At 44.9% G+C, this 19,054-nt stretch overlaps 1 protein-coding gene across 1 annotated transcript in view; it reads right to left on the bottom strand.

The window, feature by feature from the left end:
- Positions 1-19,054, bottom strand: part of vill (villin-like) — a 77,777-nt gene that overhangs the window by 27,215 nt on the left and 31,508 nt on the right. The window contains exons 12-14 of the mRNA XM_055928110.1: positions 17,797-17,976; positions 12,375-12,520; positions 3,698-3,842 (exon numbers count right to left, since the gene is read on the bottom strand). Of these exons, the coding sequence (XP_055784085.1) occupies positions 3,698-3,842; positions 12,375-12,520; positions 17,797-17,976 (471 nt within the window). The remainder of the gene's footprint in view (positions 1-3,697; positions 3,843-12,374; positions 12,521-17,796; positions 17,977-19,054) is intronic.

The following is a 19,054-nucleotide window of genomic DNA, read 5'->3' as shown; positions in this document are numbered from 1 at the left end:
CCCTCACCTCCTCCCAGGTAACTATAGTCACAGCCCCTGACCCCTCACCTCCTCCCAGGTAACTATAGTCATGATCCCTGACCCCTCACCTCCTCCCAGGTAACTATAGTCATGATCCCTGACCCCTCACCTCCTCCCAGGTAACTATAGTCATGATCCCTGACCCCTCACCTCCTCCCAGGTAACTATAGTCATGGTCCCTGACCCCTCACCTCCTCCCAGGTAACTATAGTCATGGTCCCTGACCCCTCACCTCCTCCCAGGTAACTATAGTCATGGTCCCTGACCCCTCACCTCCTCCCAGGTAACTATAGTCATGATCCCTGACCCCTCACCTCCTCCCAGGTAACTATAGTCATGGTCCCTGACCCCTCACCTCCTCCCAGTTAACTATAGTCATGGTCCCTGACCCCTCACCTCCTCCCAGGTAACTATAGTCATGATCCCTGACCCCTCACCTCCTCTCAGGTAACTATAGTCATGATCCCTGACCCCTCACCTCCTCTCAGGTAACTATAGTCATGATCCCTGACCCCTCACCTCCTCCCAGGTAACTATAGTCATGATCCCTGACCCCTCACCTCCTCCCAGGTAACTATAGTCATGGTCCCTGACCCCTCACCTCCTCCCAGGTAACTATAGTCATGGTCCCTGACCCCTCACCTCCTCCCAGGTAACTATAGTCATGATCCCTGACCCCTCACCTCCTCCCAGGTAACTATAGTCATGATCCCTGACCCCTCACCTCCTCCCAGGTAACTATAGTCATGATCCCTGACCCCTCACCTCCTCCCAGGTAACTATAGTCATGGCCCCTGACCCCTCACCTCCTCCCAGGTAACTATAGTCATGATCCCTGACCCCTCACCTCCTCCCAGGTAACTATAGTCATGATCCCTGACCCCTCACCTCCTCCCAGGTAACTATAGTCATGACCCCTGACCCCTCACCTCCTCCCAGGTAACTATAGTCATGGCCTCTGACCCCTCACCTCCTCCCAGGTAACTATAGTCATGGTCCCTGACCCCTCACCTCCTCCCAGGTAACTATAGTCATGACCCCTGACCCCTCACCTCCTCCCAGGTAACTATAGTCATGGCCCCTGACCCTTCACCTCCTCCCAGGTAACTATAGTCATGATCCCTGACCCCTCACCTCCTCCCAGGTAACTATAGTCATGGTCCCTGACCCCTCACCTCCTCCCAGGTAACTATAGTCATGGTCCCTGACCCCTCACCTCCTCCCAGGTAACTATAGTCATGATCCCTGACCCCTCACCTCCTCCCAGGTAACTATAGTCATGGTCCCTGACCCCTCACCTCCTCCCAGGTAACTATAGTCACAGCCCCTGACCCCTCACCTCCTCCCAGGTAACTATAGTCATGATCCCTGACCCCTCACCTCCTCCCAGGTAACTATAGTCATGATCCCTGACCCCTCACCTCCTCCCAGGTAACTATAGTCATGATCCCTGACCCCTCACCTCCTCCCAGGTAACTATAGTCATGATCCCTGACCCCTCACCTCCTCCCAGGTAACTATAGTCATGGTCCCTGACCCCTCACCTCCTCCCAGGTAACTATAGTCATGGTCCCTGACCCCTCACCTCCTCCCAGGTAACTATAGTCATGGTCCCTGACCCCTCACCTCCTCCCAGGTAACTATAGTCATGATCCCTGACCCCTCACCTCCTCCCAGGTAACTATAGTCATGGTCCCTGACCCCTCACCTCCTCCCAGTTAACTATAGTCATGGTCCCTGACCCCTCACCTCCTCCCAGGTAACTATAGTCATGATCCCTGACCCCTCACCTCCTCTCAGGTAACTATAGTCATGATCCCTGACCCCTCACCTCCTCTCAGGTAACTATAGTCATGATCCCTGACCCCTCACCTCCTCCCAGGTAACTATAGTCATGATCCCTGACCCCTCACCTCCTCCCAGGTAACTATAGTCATGGTCCCTGACCCCTCACCTCCTCCCAGGTAACTATAGTCATGGTCCCTGACCCCTCACCTCCTCCCAGGTAACTATAGTCATGATCCCTGACCCCTCACCTCCTCCCAGGTAACTATAGTCATGATCCCTGACCCCTCACCTCCTCCCAGGTAACTATAGTCATGATCCCTGACCCCTCACCTCCTCCCAGGTAACTATAGTCATGGCCCCTGACCCCTCACCTCCTCCCAGGTAACTATAGTCATGATCCCTGACCCCTCACCTCCTCCCAGGTAACTATAGTCATGATCCCTGACCCCTCACCTCCTCCCAGGTAACTATAGTCATGACCCCTGACCCCTCACCTCCTCCCAGGTAACTATAGTCATGGCCTCTGACCCCTCACCTCCTCCCAGGTAACTATAGTCATGATCCCTGACCCCTCACCTCCTCCCAGGTAACTATAGTCATGGTCCCTGACCCCTCACCTCCTCCCAGGTAACTATAGTCATGACCCCTGACCCCTCACCTCCTCCCAGGTAACTATAGTCATGGCCCCTGACCCTTCACCTCCTCCCAGGTAACTATAGTCATGATCCCTGACCCCTCACCTCCTCCCAGGTAACTATAGTCATGGTCCCTGACCCCTCACCTCCTCCCAGGTAACTATAGTCATGGTCCCTGACCCCTCACCTCCTCCCAGGTAACTATAGTCATGATCCCTGACCCCTCACCTCCTCCCAGGTAACTATAGTCATGGTCCCTGACCCCTCACCTCCTCCCAGGTAACTATAGTCACAGCCCCTGACCCCTCACCTCCTCCCAGGTAACTATAGTCATGATCCCTGACCCCTCACCTCCTCCCAGGTAACTATAGTCATGATCCCTGACCCCTCACCTCCTCCCAGGTAACTATAGTCATGACCCCTGACCCCTCACCTCCTCCCAGGTAACTATAGTCATGGCCTCTGACCCCTCACCTCCTCCCAGGTAACTATAGTCATGATCCCTGACCCCTCACCTCCTCCCAGGTAACTATAGTCATGGTCCCTGACCCCTCACCTCCTCCCAGGTAACTATAGTCATGACCCCTGACCCCTCACCTCCTCCCAGGTAACTATAGTCATGGCCCCTGACCCTTCACCTCCTCCCAGGTAACTATAGTCATGATCCCTGACCCCTCACCTCCTCCCAGGTAACTATAGTCATGGTCCCTGACCCCTCACCTCCTCCCAGGTAACTATAGTCATGGTCCCTGACCCCTCACCTCCTCCCAGGTAACTATAGTCATGATCCCTGACCCCTCACCTCCTCCCAGGTAACTATAGTCATGGTCCTTGACCCCTCACCTCCTCCCAGGTAACTATAGTCACAGCCCCTGACCCCTCACCTCCTCCCAGGTAACTATAGTCATGATCCCTGACCCCTCACCTCCTCCCAGGTAAATATAGTCATGATCCCTGACCCCTCACCTCCTCCCAGGTAATTATAGTCATGGTCCCTGACCCCTCACCTCCTCCCAGGTAACTATAGTCACAGCCCCTGACCCCTCACCTCCTCCCAGGTAACTATAGTCATGGTCCCTGACCCCTCACCTCCTCCCAGGTAACTATAGTCACAGCCCCTGACCCCTCACCTCCTCCCAGGTAACTATAGTCATGGTCCCTGACCCCTCACCTCCTCCCAGGTAACTATAGTCATGGCCCCTGACCCCTCACCTCCTCCCAGGTAACTATAGTCACAGCCCCTGACCCCTCACCTCTTCCCAGGTGTCCAGCAGCATGACATCATCCTGGTCGAGGTCCTCCTGAGCCAAGTCCTCCACCTCTGTCATCCTGAACCGACCAGTCTGATTGGAGCATTCAAACAACCGAGGGCTGTGGGGAGACTCCTCTTTCTGCAGTCTGACAGACAGAATGTGATGTCAAATAGTCACATGACAGCATTTGATGTCACAGAGTCAAAAGACATGTTCAGAACGATTGACTGACCAATAGCAGGATAACATCCAAAGATATTGCAATAGGGACCTGAACATGAAAACTCTAGACCCAAGATCAAGTATCGTCCTAGTTCTAGTATCATCCTAGTTCTAGTATCATCGTAGTTCTAGTATCATCCTAGTTCTAGTGTCATCCTAGTTCTAGTGTCATCCTAGTTCTAGTATCATTCTAGTTCTAGTATCATCCTAGTTCTAGTATCATCCTAGTTCTAGTATCATCCTAGTTCTAGTATCATCCTAGTTCTAGTGTCATCCTAGTTCTAGTATCATCCTAGTTCTAGTATCATCCTACTTCTAGTATCATCCTAGTTCTAGTACCATCCTAGTTCTAGTACCATCCTAGTTATAGTGTCATCCTAGTTATAGTGTCATCCTAGTTATAGTATCATCCTAGTTCTAGTGTCATCCTAGTATCATCCTAGTTCTAGTATCATCCTAGTTCTAGTGTCATCCTAGTTCTAGTGTCATCCTAGTTCTAGTGTCATCCTAGTTCTAGTGTCATCCTAGTTCTAGTATCATCCTAGTTCTAGTGTCATCCTAGTTCTAGTGTCATCCTAGTTCTAGTGTCATCCTAGTTCTAATGTCATCCTAGTATCATCCTAGTTCTAGTGTCATCCTAGTTCTAGTATCATCCTAGTTATAGTGTCATCCTAGTTCTAGTATCATCCTAGTTCTAGTGTCATCCTAGTATCAGCCTAGTTCTAGTATCATCCTAGTTCTAGTGTCATCCTAGTTCTAGTGTCATCCTAGTATCATCCTAGTTCTAGTATCATCCTAGTTCTAGTATCATCCTAGTTCTAGTGTCATCCTAGTTATAGTGTCATCCTAGTTATAGTGTCATCCTAGTATCATCCTAGTTATAGTGTCATCCTAGTATCATCCTAGTTCTAGTGTCATCCTAGTATCATCCTAGTTCTAGTGTCATCCTAGTATCATCCTAGTTCTAGTGTCATCCTAGTATCATCCTAGTTCTAGTGTCATCCTAGTATCATCATAGTTCTAGTGTCATCATAGTTCTAGTGTCATCCTAGTATCATCCTAGTATCATCCTAGTTATTGTGTCATCCTAGTATCATCCTAGTATCATCCTAGTTATAGTGCCCTCCTAGTATCATCCTAGTTAAAGTGTCATCCTAGTATCATCCTAGTTATAGTGTCATCCTAGTTCTAGTGTCATCCTAGTTCTAGTATCATCCTAGTTATAGTGTCATCCTAGTATCATCCTAGTATCATCCTAGTTATAGTGTCATCCTAGTATCATCCTAGTTATAGTGTCATCCTAGTATCATCCTAGTTATAGTGTCATCCTAGTTCTAGTGTCATCCTAGTTCTAGTATCATCCTAGTTATAGTGTCATCCTAGTATCATCCTAGTATCATCCTAGTTCTAGTATCATCCTAGTTCTAGTGTCATCCTAGTTCTAGTATCATCCTAGTTATAGTGTCATCCTAGTATCATCCTAATTATAGTGTCATCCTAGTATCATCCTAGTTATAGTGTCATCCTAGTATCATCCTAGTCTAGTATCATCCTAGTATCATCCTAGTTATAGTGTCATCCTAGTATCATCCTAGTCTAGTATCATCCTAGTATCATCCTAGTTATAGTGTCATCCTAGTATCATCCTAGTATCATCCTAGTATCATCCTAGTTATAGTGTCATCCTAGTATCATCCTAGTATCATCCTAGTTATAGTGTCATCCTAGTATCATCCTAGTCTAGTATCATCCTAGTATCATCCTAGTTATAGTGTCATCCTAGTATCATCCTAGTCTAGTATCATCCTAGTATCATCCTAGTTATAGTGTCATCCTAGTATCATCCTAGTCTAGTATCATCCTAGAATCATCCTAGTTATAGTGTCATCCTAGTATCATCCTAGTTATAGTGTCATCCTAGTATCATCCTAGTTATAGTGTCATCCTAGTATCATCCTAGTTATAGTGTCATCCTAGTATCATCCTAGTTATAGTGTCATCCTAGTTCTAGTATCATCCTAGTATCATCCTAGTTCTAGTATCATCCTAGTTCTAGTGTCATGCTAGTTCTAGTGTCATCCTAGTTATAGCGTCATCCTAGTATCATCCTAGTTCTAGTTTCGTCCTAGTTCTCGTATCGTCCTAGTTCTAGTATCATCCTAGTTATAGTGTCATCCAAGTTCTCGCATTATCCCAGCTAAATTTGCATCCTAAATCAATTGTCAATCCAGTCATCCTATTTCTGGTATCATCCTAGTTCCAGAATCATCCTAGTTCTAGTGTCATCCTTGTTCTAGTATCATTCTAGTTCTAGTGTCATCCTAGTTCTAGTGTCATCCTAGTTCCAGAATCATCCTAGTTCTAGTATCATCCTAGTTCTAGTATCATCCTAGTTCCAGAATCATCCTAGTTATAGTATCATCCTAGTTCTAGTGTCATCCTAGTTCTAGTATCATCCTAGTTCTAGTGTCATCCTAGTTATAGTATCATCCTAGTTCTAGTGTCATCCTAGTTCTGGTGTTATCCTAGTTTTAGTGTCATCCTAGTTCTAGTGTCATCCTAGTTCTAGTTCTAGTATCATCCTAGTTCTAGTGTCATCCTAGTTCTAGTTCTAGTATCATCCTAGTTCTAGTGTCATCCTAGTTCTAGTGTCATCCTAGTTCTAGTGTCATCCTAGTTCTAGTGTCATCCTAGTTCTAGTGTCATCCTAGTTCTAGTGTCATCCTAGTTCTAGTGTCATCCTAGTTCTAGTGTCATCCTAGTTCTAGTGTCATCCTAGTTCTAGTATCATCCTAGTTCTAGTGTCATCCTAGTTCTAGTGTCATCCTAGTTCTAGTGTCATCCTAGTTCTAGTGTCATCCTAGTTCTAGTGTCATCCTAGTTCTAGTGTCATCCTAGTTCTAGTTCTAGTATCATCCTAGTTCTAGTTCTAGTATCATCCTAGTTCTAGTGTCATCCTAGTTCTAGTTCTAGTATCATCCTAGTTCTAGTGTCATCCTAGTTCTAATATCCTAGTTCTAGTGTCATCCTAGTTCTAGTGTCATCCTAGTTCTAGTGTCATCCTAGTTCTAGTGTCATCCTAGTTCTAGTGTCATCCTAGTTCTAGTGTCATCCTAGTTCTAGTTCTAGTATCATCCTAGTTCTAGTTCTAGTATCATCCTAGTTCTAGTGTCATCCTAGTTCTAGTTCTAGTATCATCCTAGTTCTAGTGTCATCCTAGTTCTAATATCCTAGTTCTAGTGTCATCCTAGTTCTAGTGTCATCCTAGTTCTAGTGTCATCCTAGTTCTAGTATCATCCTAGTTCTAGTGTCATCCTAGTTCTAGTGTCATCCTAGTTCTAGTGTCATCCGAGTTCTAGTATCATCCTAGTTCTAGTATCATCCTAGTTCTAGTGTCATCCTAGTTCTAGTTCTAGTATCATCCTAGTTCTAGTGTCATCCTAGTTCTAGTTCTAGTATCATCCTAGTTCTAGTGTCATCCTAGTTCTAGTATATTCCTAGTTCTAGTGTCATCCTAGTTATAGTATCATCCTAGTTCTAGTGTCATCCTAGTTCTAGTATCATCCTAGTTATAGTATCATCCTAGTTCTAGTATCATCCTAGTTCTAGTGTCATCCTAGTTCTAGTATCATCCTAGTTCTAGTGTCATCCTAGTTCTAGTATCATCCTAGTTCTAGTTTCATCCTAGTTCTAGTATCATCCTAGTTCTAGTGTCATCCTAGTTCTAGTTTCATCCTAGTTCTAGTATCATCCTAGTTCTAGTGTCATCCTAGTTCTAGTGTCATTCTAGTTCTAGTTTCATCCTAGTTCTAGTATCATCCTAGTTATAGTGTCATCCTAGTATCATCCTAGTTCTACTATCATCCTAGTTATAGTATCATCCTAGTTATAGTGTCATCCTAGTTATAGTGTCATCCTAGTTATTGTGTCATCCTAGTTATAGTGTCATCCTAGTTATAGTGTCATCCTGGTTATAGCGTCATCCTAGTATCATCCTAGTTATAGTGTCATCCTAGTTATAGTGTCATCCTAGTATCATCCTAGTTATAGTGTCATCCTAGTATCATCCTAGTTATAGTGTCATCCTAGTATCATCCTAGTTATAGTGTCATCCTAGTATCATCCTAGTTATAGTGTCATCCTAGTTATAGTGTCATCCTAGTTATAGCGTCATCCTAGTATCATCCTAGTTATAGTGTCATCCTAGTTATAGTGTCATCCTAGTTATAGTGTCATCCTAGTTATAGTGTCATCCTAGTTCTAGTATCATCCTAGTTCTAGTGTCATCCTAGTTATAGTGTCATCCTAGTTATAGTATCATCCTAGTTCTAGTGTCATCCTAGTTATAGTGTCATCCTAGTTATAGTGTCATCCTAGTTCTAGTATCATCCTAGTTCTACTGTCATCCTAGTTCTAGTATCATCCTAGTTCTAGTATCATCCTAGTTCTAGTGTCATCCTAGTTCTAGTGTCATCCTAGTTCTAGTATCATCCTAGTTCTAGTGTCATCCTAGTTCTAGTGTCATCCTAGTTCTAGTATCATCCTAGTTCTAGTATCATCCTAGTTCTAGTGTCATCCTAGTTCTAGTGTCATCCTAGTTCTAGTATCATCCTAGTTCTAGTATCATCCTAGTTCTAGTATCATCCTAGTTCTAGTGTCATCCTAGTTCTAGTATCATCCTAGTTATAGTGTCATCCTAGTTCTAGTGTCATCCTAGTTATAGCGTCATCCTAGTTCTAGTGTCATCCTAGCTCTAGTATCATCCTAGTTATAGTATCATCCTAGTTCTAGTGTCATCCTACTTCTAGTATCATCCTAGTTCTAGTGTCATCCTAGTTCTAGTATCATCCTAGTTCTAGTATCATCCTAGTTCTAGTATCATCCTAGTTCTAGTGTCATCCTAGTTATAGTGTCATCCTAGTTATTGTGTCATCCTAGTTATAGTGTCATCCTAGTTATAGTGTCATCCTGGTTATAGCGTCATCCTAGTATCATCCTAGTTATAGTGTCATCCTAGTTATAGTGTCATCCTAGTATCATCCTAGTTATAGTGTCATCCTAGTATCATCCTAGTTATAGTGTCATCCTAGTATCATCCTAGTTATAGTGTCATCCTAGTATCATCCTAGTTATAGTGTCATCCTAGTTATAGTGTCATCCTAGTTATAGCGTCATCCTAGTATCATCCTAGTTATAGTGTCATCCTAGTTATAGTGTCATCCTAGTTATAGTGTCATCCTAGTTATAGTGTCATCCTAGTTCTAGTATCATCCTAGTTCTAGTGTCATCCTAGTTATAGTGTCATCCTAGTTATAGTATCATCCTAGTTCTAGTGTCATCCTAGTTATAGTGTCATCCTAGTTATAGTGTCATCCTAGTTCTAGTATCATCCTAGTTCTACTGTCATCCTAGTTCTAGTATCATCCTAGTTCTAGTATCATCCTAGTTCTAGTGTCATCCTAGTTCTAGTGTCATCCTAGTTCTAGTATCATCCTAGTTCTAGTGTCATCCTAGTTCTAGTGTCATCCTAGTTCTAGTATCATCCTAGTTCTAGTATCATCCTAGTTCTAGTGTCATCCTAGTTCTAGTGTCATCCTAGTTCTAGTATCATCCTAGTTCTAGTATCATCCTAGTTCTAGTATCATCCTAGTTCTAGTGTCATCCTAGTTCTAGTATCATCCTAGTTATAGTGTCATCCTAGTTCTAGTGTCATCCTAGTTATAGCGTCATCCTAGTTCTAGTGTCATCCTAGCTCTAGTATCATCCTAGTTATAGTATCATCCTAGTTCTAGTGTCATCCTACTTCTAGTATCATCCTAGTTCTAGTGTCATCCTAGTTCTAGTATCATCCTAGTTCTAGTATCATCCTAGTTCTAGTATCATCCTAGTTCTAGTGTCATCCTAGTTCTAGTGTCATCCTAGTTCTAGTGTCATCCTAGCTCTAGTGTCATCCTAGTTTTAGTATCATCCTAGTTCTAGTATCATCCTAGTTCTAGTATCATCCTAGTTCTAGTATCATCCTAGTTCTAGTGTCATCCTAGTTCTAGTATCATCCTAGTTATAGTGTCATCCTAGTTCTAGTATCATCCTAGTTCTAGTGTCATCCTAGTTCTAGTATCATCCAATTTCTAGTATCATCCTAGTTCTAGTATCATCCTAGTTATAGTGTCATCCTAGTTATAGTGTCATCCTAGTTATAGTGTCATCCTAGTTCTAGGATCATCCTAGTTCTAGTGTCATCCTAGTATCATCCTAGTTCCAGTATCATCCTATTTCTAGTGTCATCCTAGTTCTAGTATCATCCTAGTTCTAGTATCATCCTAGTTATAGTGTCATCCTAGTTATAGTGTCATCCTAGTTATAGCGTCATCCTAGTTCTAGCGTCATCCTAGTTCTAGTACCATCCTAGTTATAGTGTCATCCTAGTTCTAGTATCATCCTAGTTCTAGTGTCATCCTAGTTCTAGTATCATCCTAGTTATAGTGTCATCCTAGTTCTAGTATCATCCTAGTTCTAGTATCATCCTAGTTCTAGTATCATCCTAGTTCTAGTGTCATCCTAGTTCTAGTGTCATCCTAGTTCTAGTATCATCCTAGTTATAGTGTCATCCTAGTTCTAGTATCATCCTAGTTCTAGTGTCATCCTAGTTCTAGTATCATCCTAGTTATAGTGTCATCCTAGTTCTAGTATCATCCTAGTTCTAGTATCATCCCAGTTCTAGTTTCATCCTAGTTATAGTGTCATCCTAGTTCTAGTATCATCCTAGTTCTAGTGTCATCCTAGTATCATCCTAGTTCCAGTATCATCCTAGTTCTAGTATCATCCTAGTTCTAGTATCATCCTAGTTCTAGTGTCATCCTAGTATCATCCTAGTTCTAGTATCATCCTAGTTCTAGTATCATCCTAGTTCTAGTATCATCCTAGTTCTAGTATCGTCCTAGTTCTAGTATCATCCTAGTTCTAGTATCATCCTAGTTCTAGTGTCATCCTAGTTCCAGTATCATCCTAGTTCTAGTATCATCCTAGTTCTAGTATCATCCTAGTTCTAGTATCATCCTAGTTCCAGTATCATCCTAGTTCTAGTATCATCCTAGTTCTAGTATCATCCTAGTTCCAGTATCATCCTAGTTCTAGTATCATCCTAGTTCTAGTATCATCCTAGTTATAGTATCATCCTAGTTATAGTGTCATCCTAGTCGTAGTATCATCCTTGTTCTAGTGTCATCCTAGTTCTAGTACCATCCTAGTTCTAGTATCATCCTAGTTCTAGTATCATCCTAGTTCTAGTATCATCCTAGTTCTAGTGTCTTCCTAGTTCTAGTATCATCCTAGTTCTAGTATCATCCTAGTTCTAGTGTCATCCTAGTTCTAGTGTCATCATAGTTCTAGTATCATTCTAGTTCTAGTATCATCCTAGTTCTAGTATCATCCTAGTTCTAGTACCATCCTAGTTCTAGTATCATTCTAGTTCTAGTATCATCCTAGTTCTAGTATCATCCTAGTTCTACTGTCATCCTAGTTCTAGTATCATCCTAGTTCTAGTATCATCCTAGTTCTAGTATCATCCTAGTTCTAGTGTCATCCTAGTTCTAGTATCATTCTAGTTCTAGTATCATCCTAGTTCTAGTATCATCCTAGTTCTAGTATCATCCTAGTTCCAGTATCATCCTAGTTCTAGTATCATCCTAGTTCTAGTATCATCCTAGTTATAGTATCATCCTAGTTATAGTGTCATCCTAGTCGTAGTATCATCCTTGTTCTAGTGTCATCCTAGTTCTAGTACCATCCTAGTTCTAGTATCATCCTAGTTCTAGTATCATCCTAGTTCTAGTATCATCCTAGTTCTAGTGTCTTCCTAGTTCTAGTATCATCCTAGTTCTAGTATCATCCTAGTTCTAGTGTCATCCTAGTTCTAGTGTCATCATAGTTCTAGTATCATCCTAGTTCTAGTATCATCCTAGTTCTAGTGTCATCCTAGTTCTAGTATCATGCTAGTTCTAGTATCATCCTAGTTCTACTGTCATCCTAGTTCTAGTATCATCCTAGTTCTAGTATCATCCTAGTTCTAGTATCATCCTAGTTCTAGTGTCATCCTAGTTCTAGTATCATTCTAGTTCTAGTATCATCCTAGTTCTAGTATCATCCTAGTTCTAGTACCATCCTAGTTCTAGTATCATTCTAGTTCTAGTATCATCCTAGTTCTAGTGTCATCCTAGTTCTAGTGTCATCCTAGTTCTAGTGTCATCCTAGTTCTAGTGTCATCCTAGTTCTAGTGTCATCCTAGTTCTAGTGTCATCCTAGTTCTAGTGTCATCCTAGTTCTAGTGTCATCCTAGTTCTAGTGTCGTCCTAGTTCTGGTATGTACCGTGTCATCAGTCTTTGTGTACCGTGTTATCAGTGTGTGTGTGTACCGTGTCATCAGTCTGTGTATACCGTGTTAGCAGTGTGTGTGTACCTCTTGTCGCAGGCGTAGGGGGCCTTCCCTCCCAGAGCCACCCAGAATTCAGCAGGCTCCTGTCCCTCCATAACTACCTGTTTATCCTGCCTGGACAGAACGTCTGCCACAGCCTTCGCCATCTCTCTCTCATCGCCACTACAACCCTGAGACACAACACATACAGGTACATGAAAACTGATCCCTCCTCTGCTCTTTAAGTGATAATGCCCGAGAAGCCGTTGTTTGAAAGATATATTGGCACAGGTGTTGTTAGGACCGAGACAAAGTCGAGGACTGGAAAACAGTGCCAATATATCCTCCAAACGCCGGCTTCATGGGCATTTTCATTTTTATACAACGGGTGAACAACATATTCAAATAATGATTGGCATATTTTTATTAAAAACATTATTTTGATGAATTTATTCACACTTTAATCCTTCCACAATATATAGTCCCGATACAAATCTAGGGTTGCTACCCAAGTTGGCTTGTTGTTCGTTCTATCGGTTTGGTTACTAAAGACGAGACCCAGTCGTTCGGCCTTTTTGTTCTGTATCTATGGACGCGACCCAGTCGTTGTTCTGTATCTATGGACGCGACCCAGTCGTTCAGTCTTTTTGTTCTGTATCTATGAACGCGACCCAGTCGTTGTTCTGTATCTATGGACGCGACTCAGTCGTTCAGTCTTTTTGTTCTGTATCTATGGACGCGACCCAGTCGTTGTTCTGTATCTATGGACGTGACCCAGTCGTTGTTCTGTATCTATGGACGCGACCCAGTCGTTGTTCTGCATCTATGGACGTGACCCAGTCGTTCAGTCTTTTTGTTCTGTATCTATGGACGCGACCCAGTCGTTGTTCTGTATCTATGGACGTGACCCAGTCGTTCAGTCTTTTTGTTCTGTATCTATGGACGCGACCCAGTCGTTCAGTCTTTTTGTTCTGTATCTTTGGACGCGACCCAGTCGTTCGGTCTAAATGTTCCATTGCCAGACTGGCTGGCAACGTTCTTATCCCTTGCTTGCTAGCTAGCCAACTACGGCTAACTTACTGCCACGTCAAAAAATGCAACCAGAATAACAGCAAAGTAGCCACATTTGCATTTGTTTAAGCTGTTTTCTAGGGACATTTATTTGGACACATCCATAACAATGAGCTAATGAGGTGTGATTTCACCTGGCGTAGAAAATGTGTTCTCCCATCAGGATACTGTTGTTCAGAGGAGCTAGCCAACAACACAGCTACAGTAACACAACACAGCTACAGGAACACAACACAGCTACAGGAACACAACACAGCTACAGTAACACAACACAGCTACAGTAACACAACACATCTACAGGAACACAACACAGCTACAGGAACACAACACAGCTACAGGAACACAACACAGCTACAGGAACACAACACAGCTACAGTAACACAACACATCTACAGGAACACAACACAGCTACAGGAACACAACACTTCAAACTGAAGTTGGAAAGACTGAAAACTAGCAGCCCTTCATTTTGGTTTTCCTGTTTTCGATTGCCATTTCCTTGTATAAATGATGCCAGCTGATTCATGAGTTTGACTGGCTGAGAAACGCTGTCTGCCTGTTTGTCTCGTCCCAACTCCTGACACGTTCATTACTATGGAAGAGCTGGAGATCGACGTTGAATATTGAAACTATGTTGCAAATGTCGATTTATTCAAATCTCCTGTCACGCCGTGATCTGTTTCACCTGACCTTGTGACTGTGTCCGCCCCCTCCAGATGTCGCTAATTTTCCCTGGTGTATTTATCCCTGTGTTTCCTGTCTCTCTGTGTCAGTTCGTCTTGTACGTTCAGGTCAACCAGCGTATTTTTCACGTGCTCCTGCTTTTCTATTCTCTTACTAGTCCTCCCGGCTTTGACCTTTGCCTGTTTTTCTGGACTCCATTCCTGCCTGCCTAACCATTCTGTCTGTCTGCCCTGACCTGGAGCCTGCCTGACCATTCTGTCTGCCCTGCCCTGACCTCGAGCCTGCCTAACCATTCTGTCTGTCTGCCCTGACCTGGAGCCTGCCTGACCATTCTGTCTGCCCTCACCTCGAGCCTGCCTAACCATTCTGTCTGCCCTGCCCTCACCTCGAGCCTGCCTGACCATTCTGTCTGCCCTGCCCTGACCTCGAGCCTGCCGGACCATTCTGTCTGCCCTGCCCTCTAGCCTGCCTGACCATTCTGTCTGCCCTGCCCTCTAGCCTGCCTGACCATTCCGTCTGCCCTGCCCTGCCCTCGAGCCTGCCGGACCATTCTGTCTGCCCTGCCCTGACCTCGAGCCTGCCGGACCATTCTGTCTGCCCTGCCCTCTAGCCTGCCTGACCATTCTGTCTGCCCTGCCCTCACCTCTAGCCTGCCTGACCATTCCGTCTGCCCTGCCCTGCCCTCGAGCCTGCCGGACCATTCTGTCTGCCCTGCCCTCTAGCCTGCCTGACCATTCTGTCTGCCCTCACCTCAAGCCTGCCTGACCATTCTGTCTGCCCTGCCCTGACCTCGAGCCTGCCTGACCACTCTGTCTGCCCTGACCTCACCTCTAGCCTGCCTGCCATTCTGTACCTCTGAACTGGTTTTGACCTTTTGCCTGTCCACGACCATTCTCTTGCCTACTCCTTTTGGATTGTTAAGAAGCATCTTGGACTTTAACCATCTGCCTCCTGTGTCTGCATCTGGGTCTCGCCTTGTGCCCTTACATCTCCACTGTTGGAAACTAAATGTTAGTCTAAAAGAAATATGAGAAAATGTCTAGATGCTTTTTATAGTGGAGATCAAGTTTATAAATTGCCTAGCCGGGCTGATGGATTGCGTAGTCAGATGGAACAGAGTAAATAGGCTTTTTAACGTCATAGATTTATCCGGTGGTAACTTGTGGAATAAACACCAGCTGGAATGCGGTTTTAACATATTAGCATTCAGGATTAGACCCTTCCGTTATATAATCCCTGTCAAACATTGTACCTTGCCGTACTACATGTAACAGTGTAGTACCTTGCCGTACCACAGGTAACAGTGTAGTACCTTGCTGTACCACGGGTAACAGTGTAGTACCTTGCCGTACCACAGGTAACAGTGTAGTACCTTTCCGTATAACAGGTAACAGTGTAGTACCTTGCCGTACAACAGGTAACAGTGTAGTACCTTGCCGTACCACAGGTAACAGTGTAGTACCTTGCCGTACAACAGGTAACAGTGTAGTACCTTGCCGTACCACAGGTAACAGTGTAGTACCTTGCCCTACCACAGGTAAGAGTGTAGTACCTTGCCCTACCACAGGTAACAGTGTAGTACCTTGCCGTACCACAGGTAACAGTGTAGTACCTTGCCCTACCACAGGTAAGAGTGTAGTACCTTGCCCTACCACAGGTAACAGTGTAGTACCTTTCCGTACCACAGGTAACAGTGTAGCACCTTGCCGTACCACAGGTAACAGTGTAGTACCTTGCCGTACCACAGGTAACAGTGTAGTACCTTGCCGTACCACAGGTAACAGTGTAGTACCTTGCCCTACCACAGGTAACAGTGTAGTACCTTTCCGTACCACAGGTAACAGTGTAGTACCTTTCCGTACCACAGGTAACAGTGTAGTACCTTGCCGTACCACAGGTAACAGTGTAGCACCTTGCCGTACCACAGGTAACAGTGTAGTACCTTTCCGTACCACAGGTAACAGTGTAGCACCTTGCCGTACCACATGTAACAGTGTAGTACCTTTCCGTACCACAGGTAACAGTGTAGCACCTTGCCGTACCACATGTAACAGTGTAGTACCTTTCCGTACCACAGGTAACAGTGTAGCACCTTGCCGTACCACAGGTAACAGTGTAGTACCTTTCCGTACCACAGGTAACAGTGTAGTACCTTTCCGTACCACAGGTAACAGTGTAGTACCATTCCGTACCACAGGTAACAGTGTAGTACCTTTCCGTACCACAGGTAGCAGTGTAGTACCTTTCCGTACCACAGGTAACAGTGTAGTACCTTTCCGTACCACAGGTAACAGTGTAGTACCTTGCCGTACCACAGGTAACAGTGTAGTACCTTGCCCTACCACAGGTAACAATGTAGTACCTTGCCCTACCACAGGTAACAGTGTAGTACCTTGCCCTACCACAGGTAACAGTGTAGTACCTTGCCGTACCACAGGTAACAGTGTAGTACCTTGCCCTACCACAGGTAACAGTGTAGTACCTTGCCCTACCACAGGTAACAGTGTAGTACCTTGCCCTACCACAGGTAACAGTGTAGTACCTTGCCCTACCACAGGTAACAGTGTAGTACCTTTCCGTACCACAGGTAACAGTGTAGCACCTTTCCGTACCACAGGTAACAGTGTAGCACCTTGCCGTACCACAGGTAACAGTGTAGTACCTTGCCGTACCACAGGTAACAGTGTAGTACCTTGCCCTACCACAGGTAACAGTGTAGTACCTTGCCCTACCACAGGTAACAGTGTAGTACCTTTCCGTACCACAGGTAACAGTGTAGTACCTTTCCGTACCACAGGTAACAGTGTAGTACCTTGCCGTACCACAGGTAACAGTGTAGTACCTTGCCGTACCACATGTAACAGTGTAGTACCTTTCCGTACCACAGGTAACAGTGTAGTACCTTGCCGTACCACAGGTAACAGTGTAGCACCTTGCCGTACCACAGGTAACAGTGTAGTACCTTTCCGTACCACAGGTAACAGTGTAGTACCTTTCCGTACCACAGGTAACAGTGTAGTACCTTTCCGTACCACAGGTAACAGTGTAGTACCTTTCCGTACCACAGGTAACAGTGTAGTACCTTTCCGTACCACAGGTAACAGTGTAGTACCTTTCCGTACCACAGGTAACAGTGTAGTACCTTGCCGTACCACAGGTAACAGTGTAGTACCTTGCCCTACCACAGGTAACAGTGTAGTACCTTGCCCTACCACAGGTAACAGTGTAGTACCTTGCCCTACCACAGGTAACAGTGTAGTACCTTGCCGTACCACAGGTAACAGTGTAGTACCTTGCCGTACCACAGGTAACAGTGTAGTACCTTGCCGTACCACAGGTAACAGTGTAGTACCTTGCCGTACCACAGGTAACAGTGTAGTACCTTGCCGTACCACAGGTAACAGTGTAGTACCTTGCCGTACCACAGGTAACAGTGTAGTACCTTTCCGTACCACAGGTAACAGTGTAGTACCTTGCCGTACCACAGGTAACAGTGTAGTACCTTGCCGTACCACAGGTAACAGTGTAGTACCTTGCCGTACCACAGGTAACAGTGTAGTACCTTGCCGTACCACAGGTAACAGTGTAGTACCTTTCCGTACCACAGGTAACAGTGTAGTACCTTGCCGTACCACAGGTAACAGTGTAGTACCTTGCCGTACCACAGGTAACAGTGTAGTACCTTGCCGTACCACAGGTAACAGTGTAGTACCTTTCCGTACCACAGGTAAATCGTGTGGTCAGTTTTTAGCAGGAACACATCGTTGGTGTTGAGTGATGAGGAGCGGGCTGGGACCTCAGTAGCCCTGGTGTTCATCTCATGAGTCCCTCGAACCTGGAACAGTCTGGCTCCCGGGCCTGGGTTAGTCACCCCCGCTCTGCCTGTACCCCCCTGCACACACACACACACACACACGCACGCACGCACGCACGCACGCACGCACGCACGCACACACACACACACACATACATACACAAACAAACAAAACAATCATCTTAAAGGGATAGTTCATCCAAAATCTAAATTTGAGTGACATTTCCCTTTCCTTGAGATTTGTCTGAAGGTCCATGGTGACAGAATCCACAATAATCCATGATTTGCTTCTGTCGTTTTTCAGCTTGCAGTGCAGCTTTGCTAACATCGCTTCTCCTGGAACCACTGATGAAACCTAGTGACGCTAACATGCTAACATCGCTTCTCCTGGAACCACTGATGAAACCTAGTGACGCTAACATGCTAACATCGCTTCTCCTGGAACCATTGATGAAACCTAGTGACGCTAACATGCTAACATCGCTTCTCCTGGAACCACTGATGAAACCTAGTGACGCTAACATGCTAACATCGCTTCTCCTGGAACCACTGATGAAACCTAGTGACGCTAACATGCTAACATCGATCTCCTGGAACCAATGATGAAACCTAGTGACGCTAACATGCTAACATCGCTTCTCCTGGAACCACTGATGAAACCTAGTGACGCTAACATGCTAACATCGCTTCTCCTGGAACCACTGATGAAACCTAGTGACGGTAACATGCTAACATCGCTTCTCCTGGAACCACTGATGAAACCTAGTGACGCTAACATGCTAACATCGCTTCTCCTGGAACCACTGATGAAACCTAGTGACGCTAACATGCTAACATCGCTTCTTCTGGAACCACTGATGAAACCTAGTGACGCTAACATGCTAACATCGCTTCTCCTGGAACCACTGATGAAACCTAGTGACGCTAACATGCTAACATTGCTTCTCCTGGAACCACTGATGAAACCTAGTGACGCTAACATGCTAACATTGCTTCTTCTGGAACCACTGATGAAACCTAGTGACGCTAACATGCTAACATCGCTTCTCCTGGAACCACTGATGAAACCTAGTGACGCTAACATGCTAACATTGCTTCTCCTGGAACCACTGATGAAACCTAGTGACGCTAACATGCTAACATCGCTTCTCCTGGA

This window comes from Salvelinus fontinalis, chromosome 7, assembly GCF_029448725.1.
Source record: "Salvelinus fontinalis isolate EN_2023a chromosome 7, ASM2944872v1, whole genome shotgun sequence".
Lineage (NCBI taxonomy): Eukaryota > Metazoa > Chordata > Actinopteri > Salmoniformes > Salmonidae > Salvelinus > Salvelinus fontinalis.
This window is presented reverse-complemented; position numbering and strand designations above follow the sequence as displayed.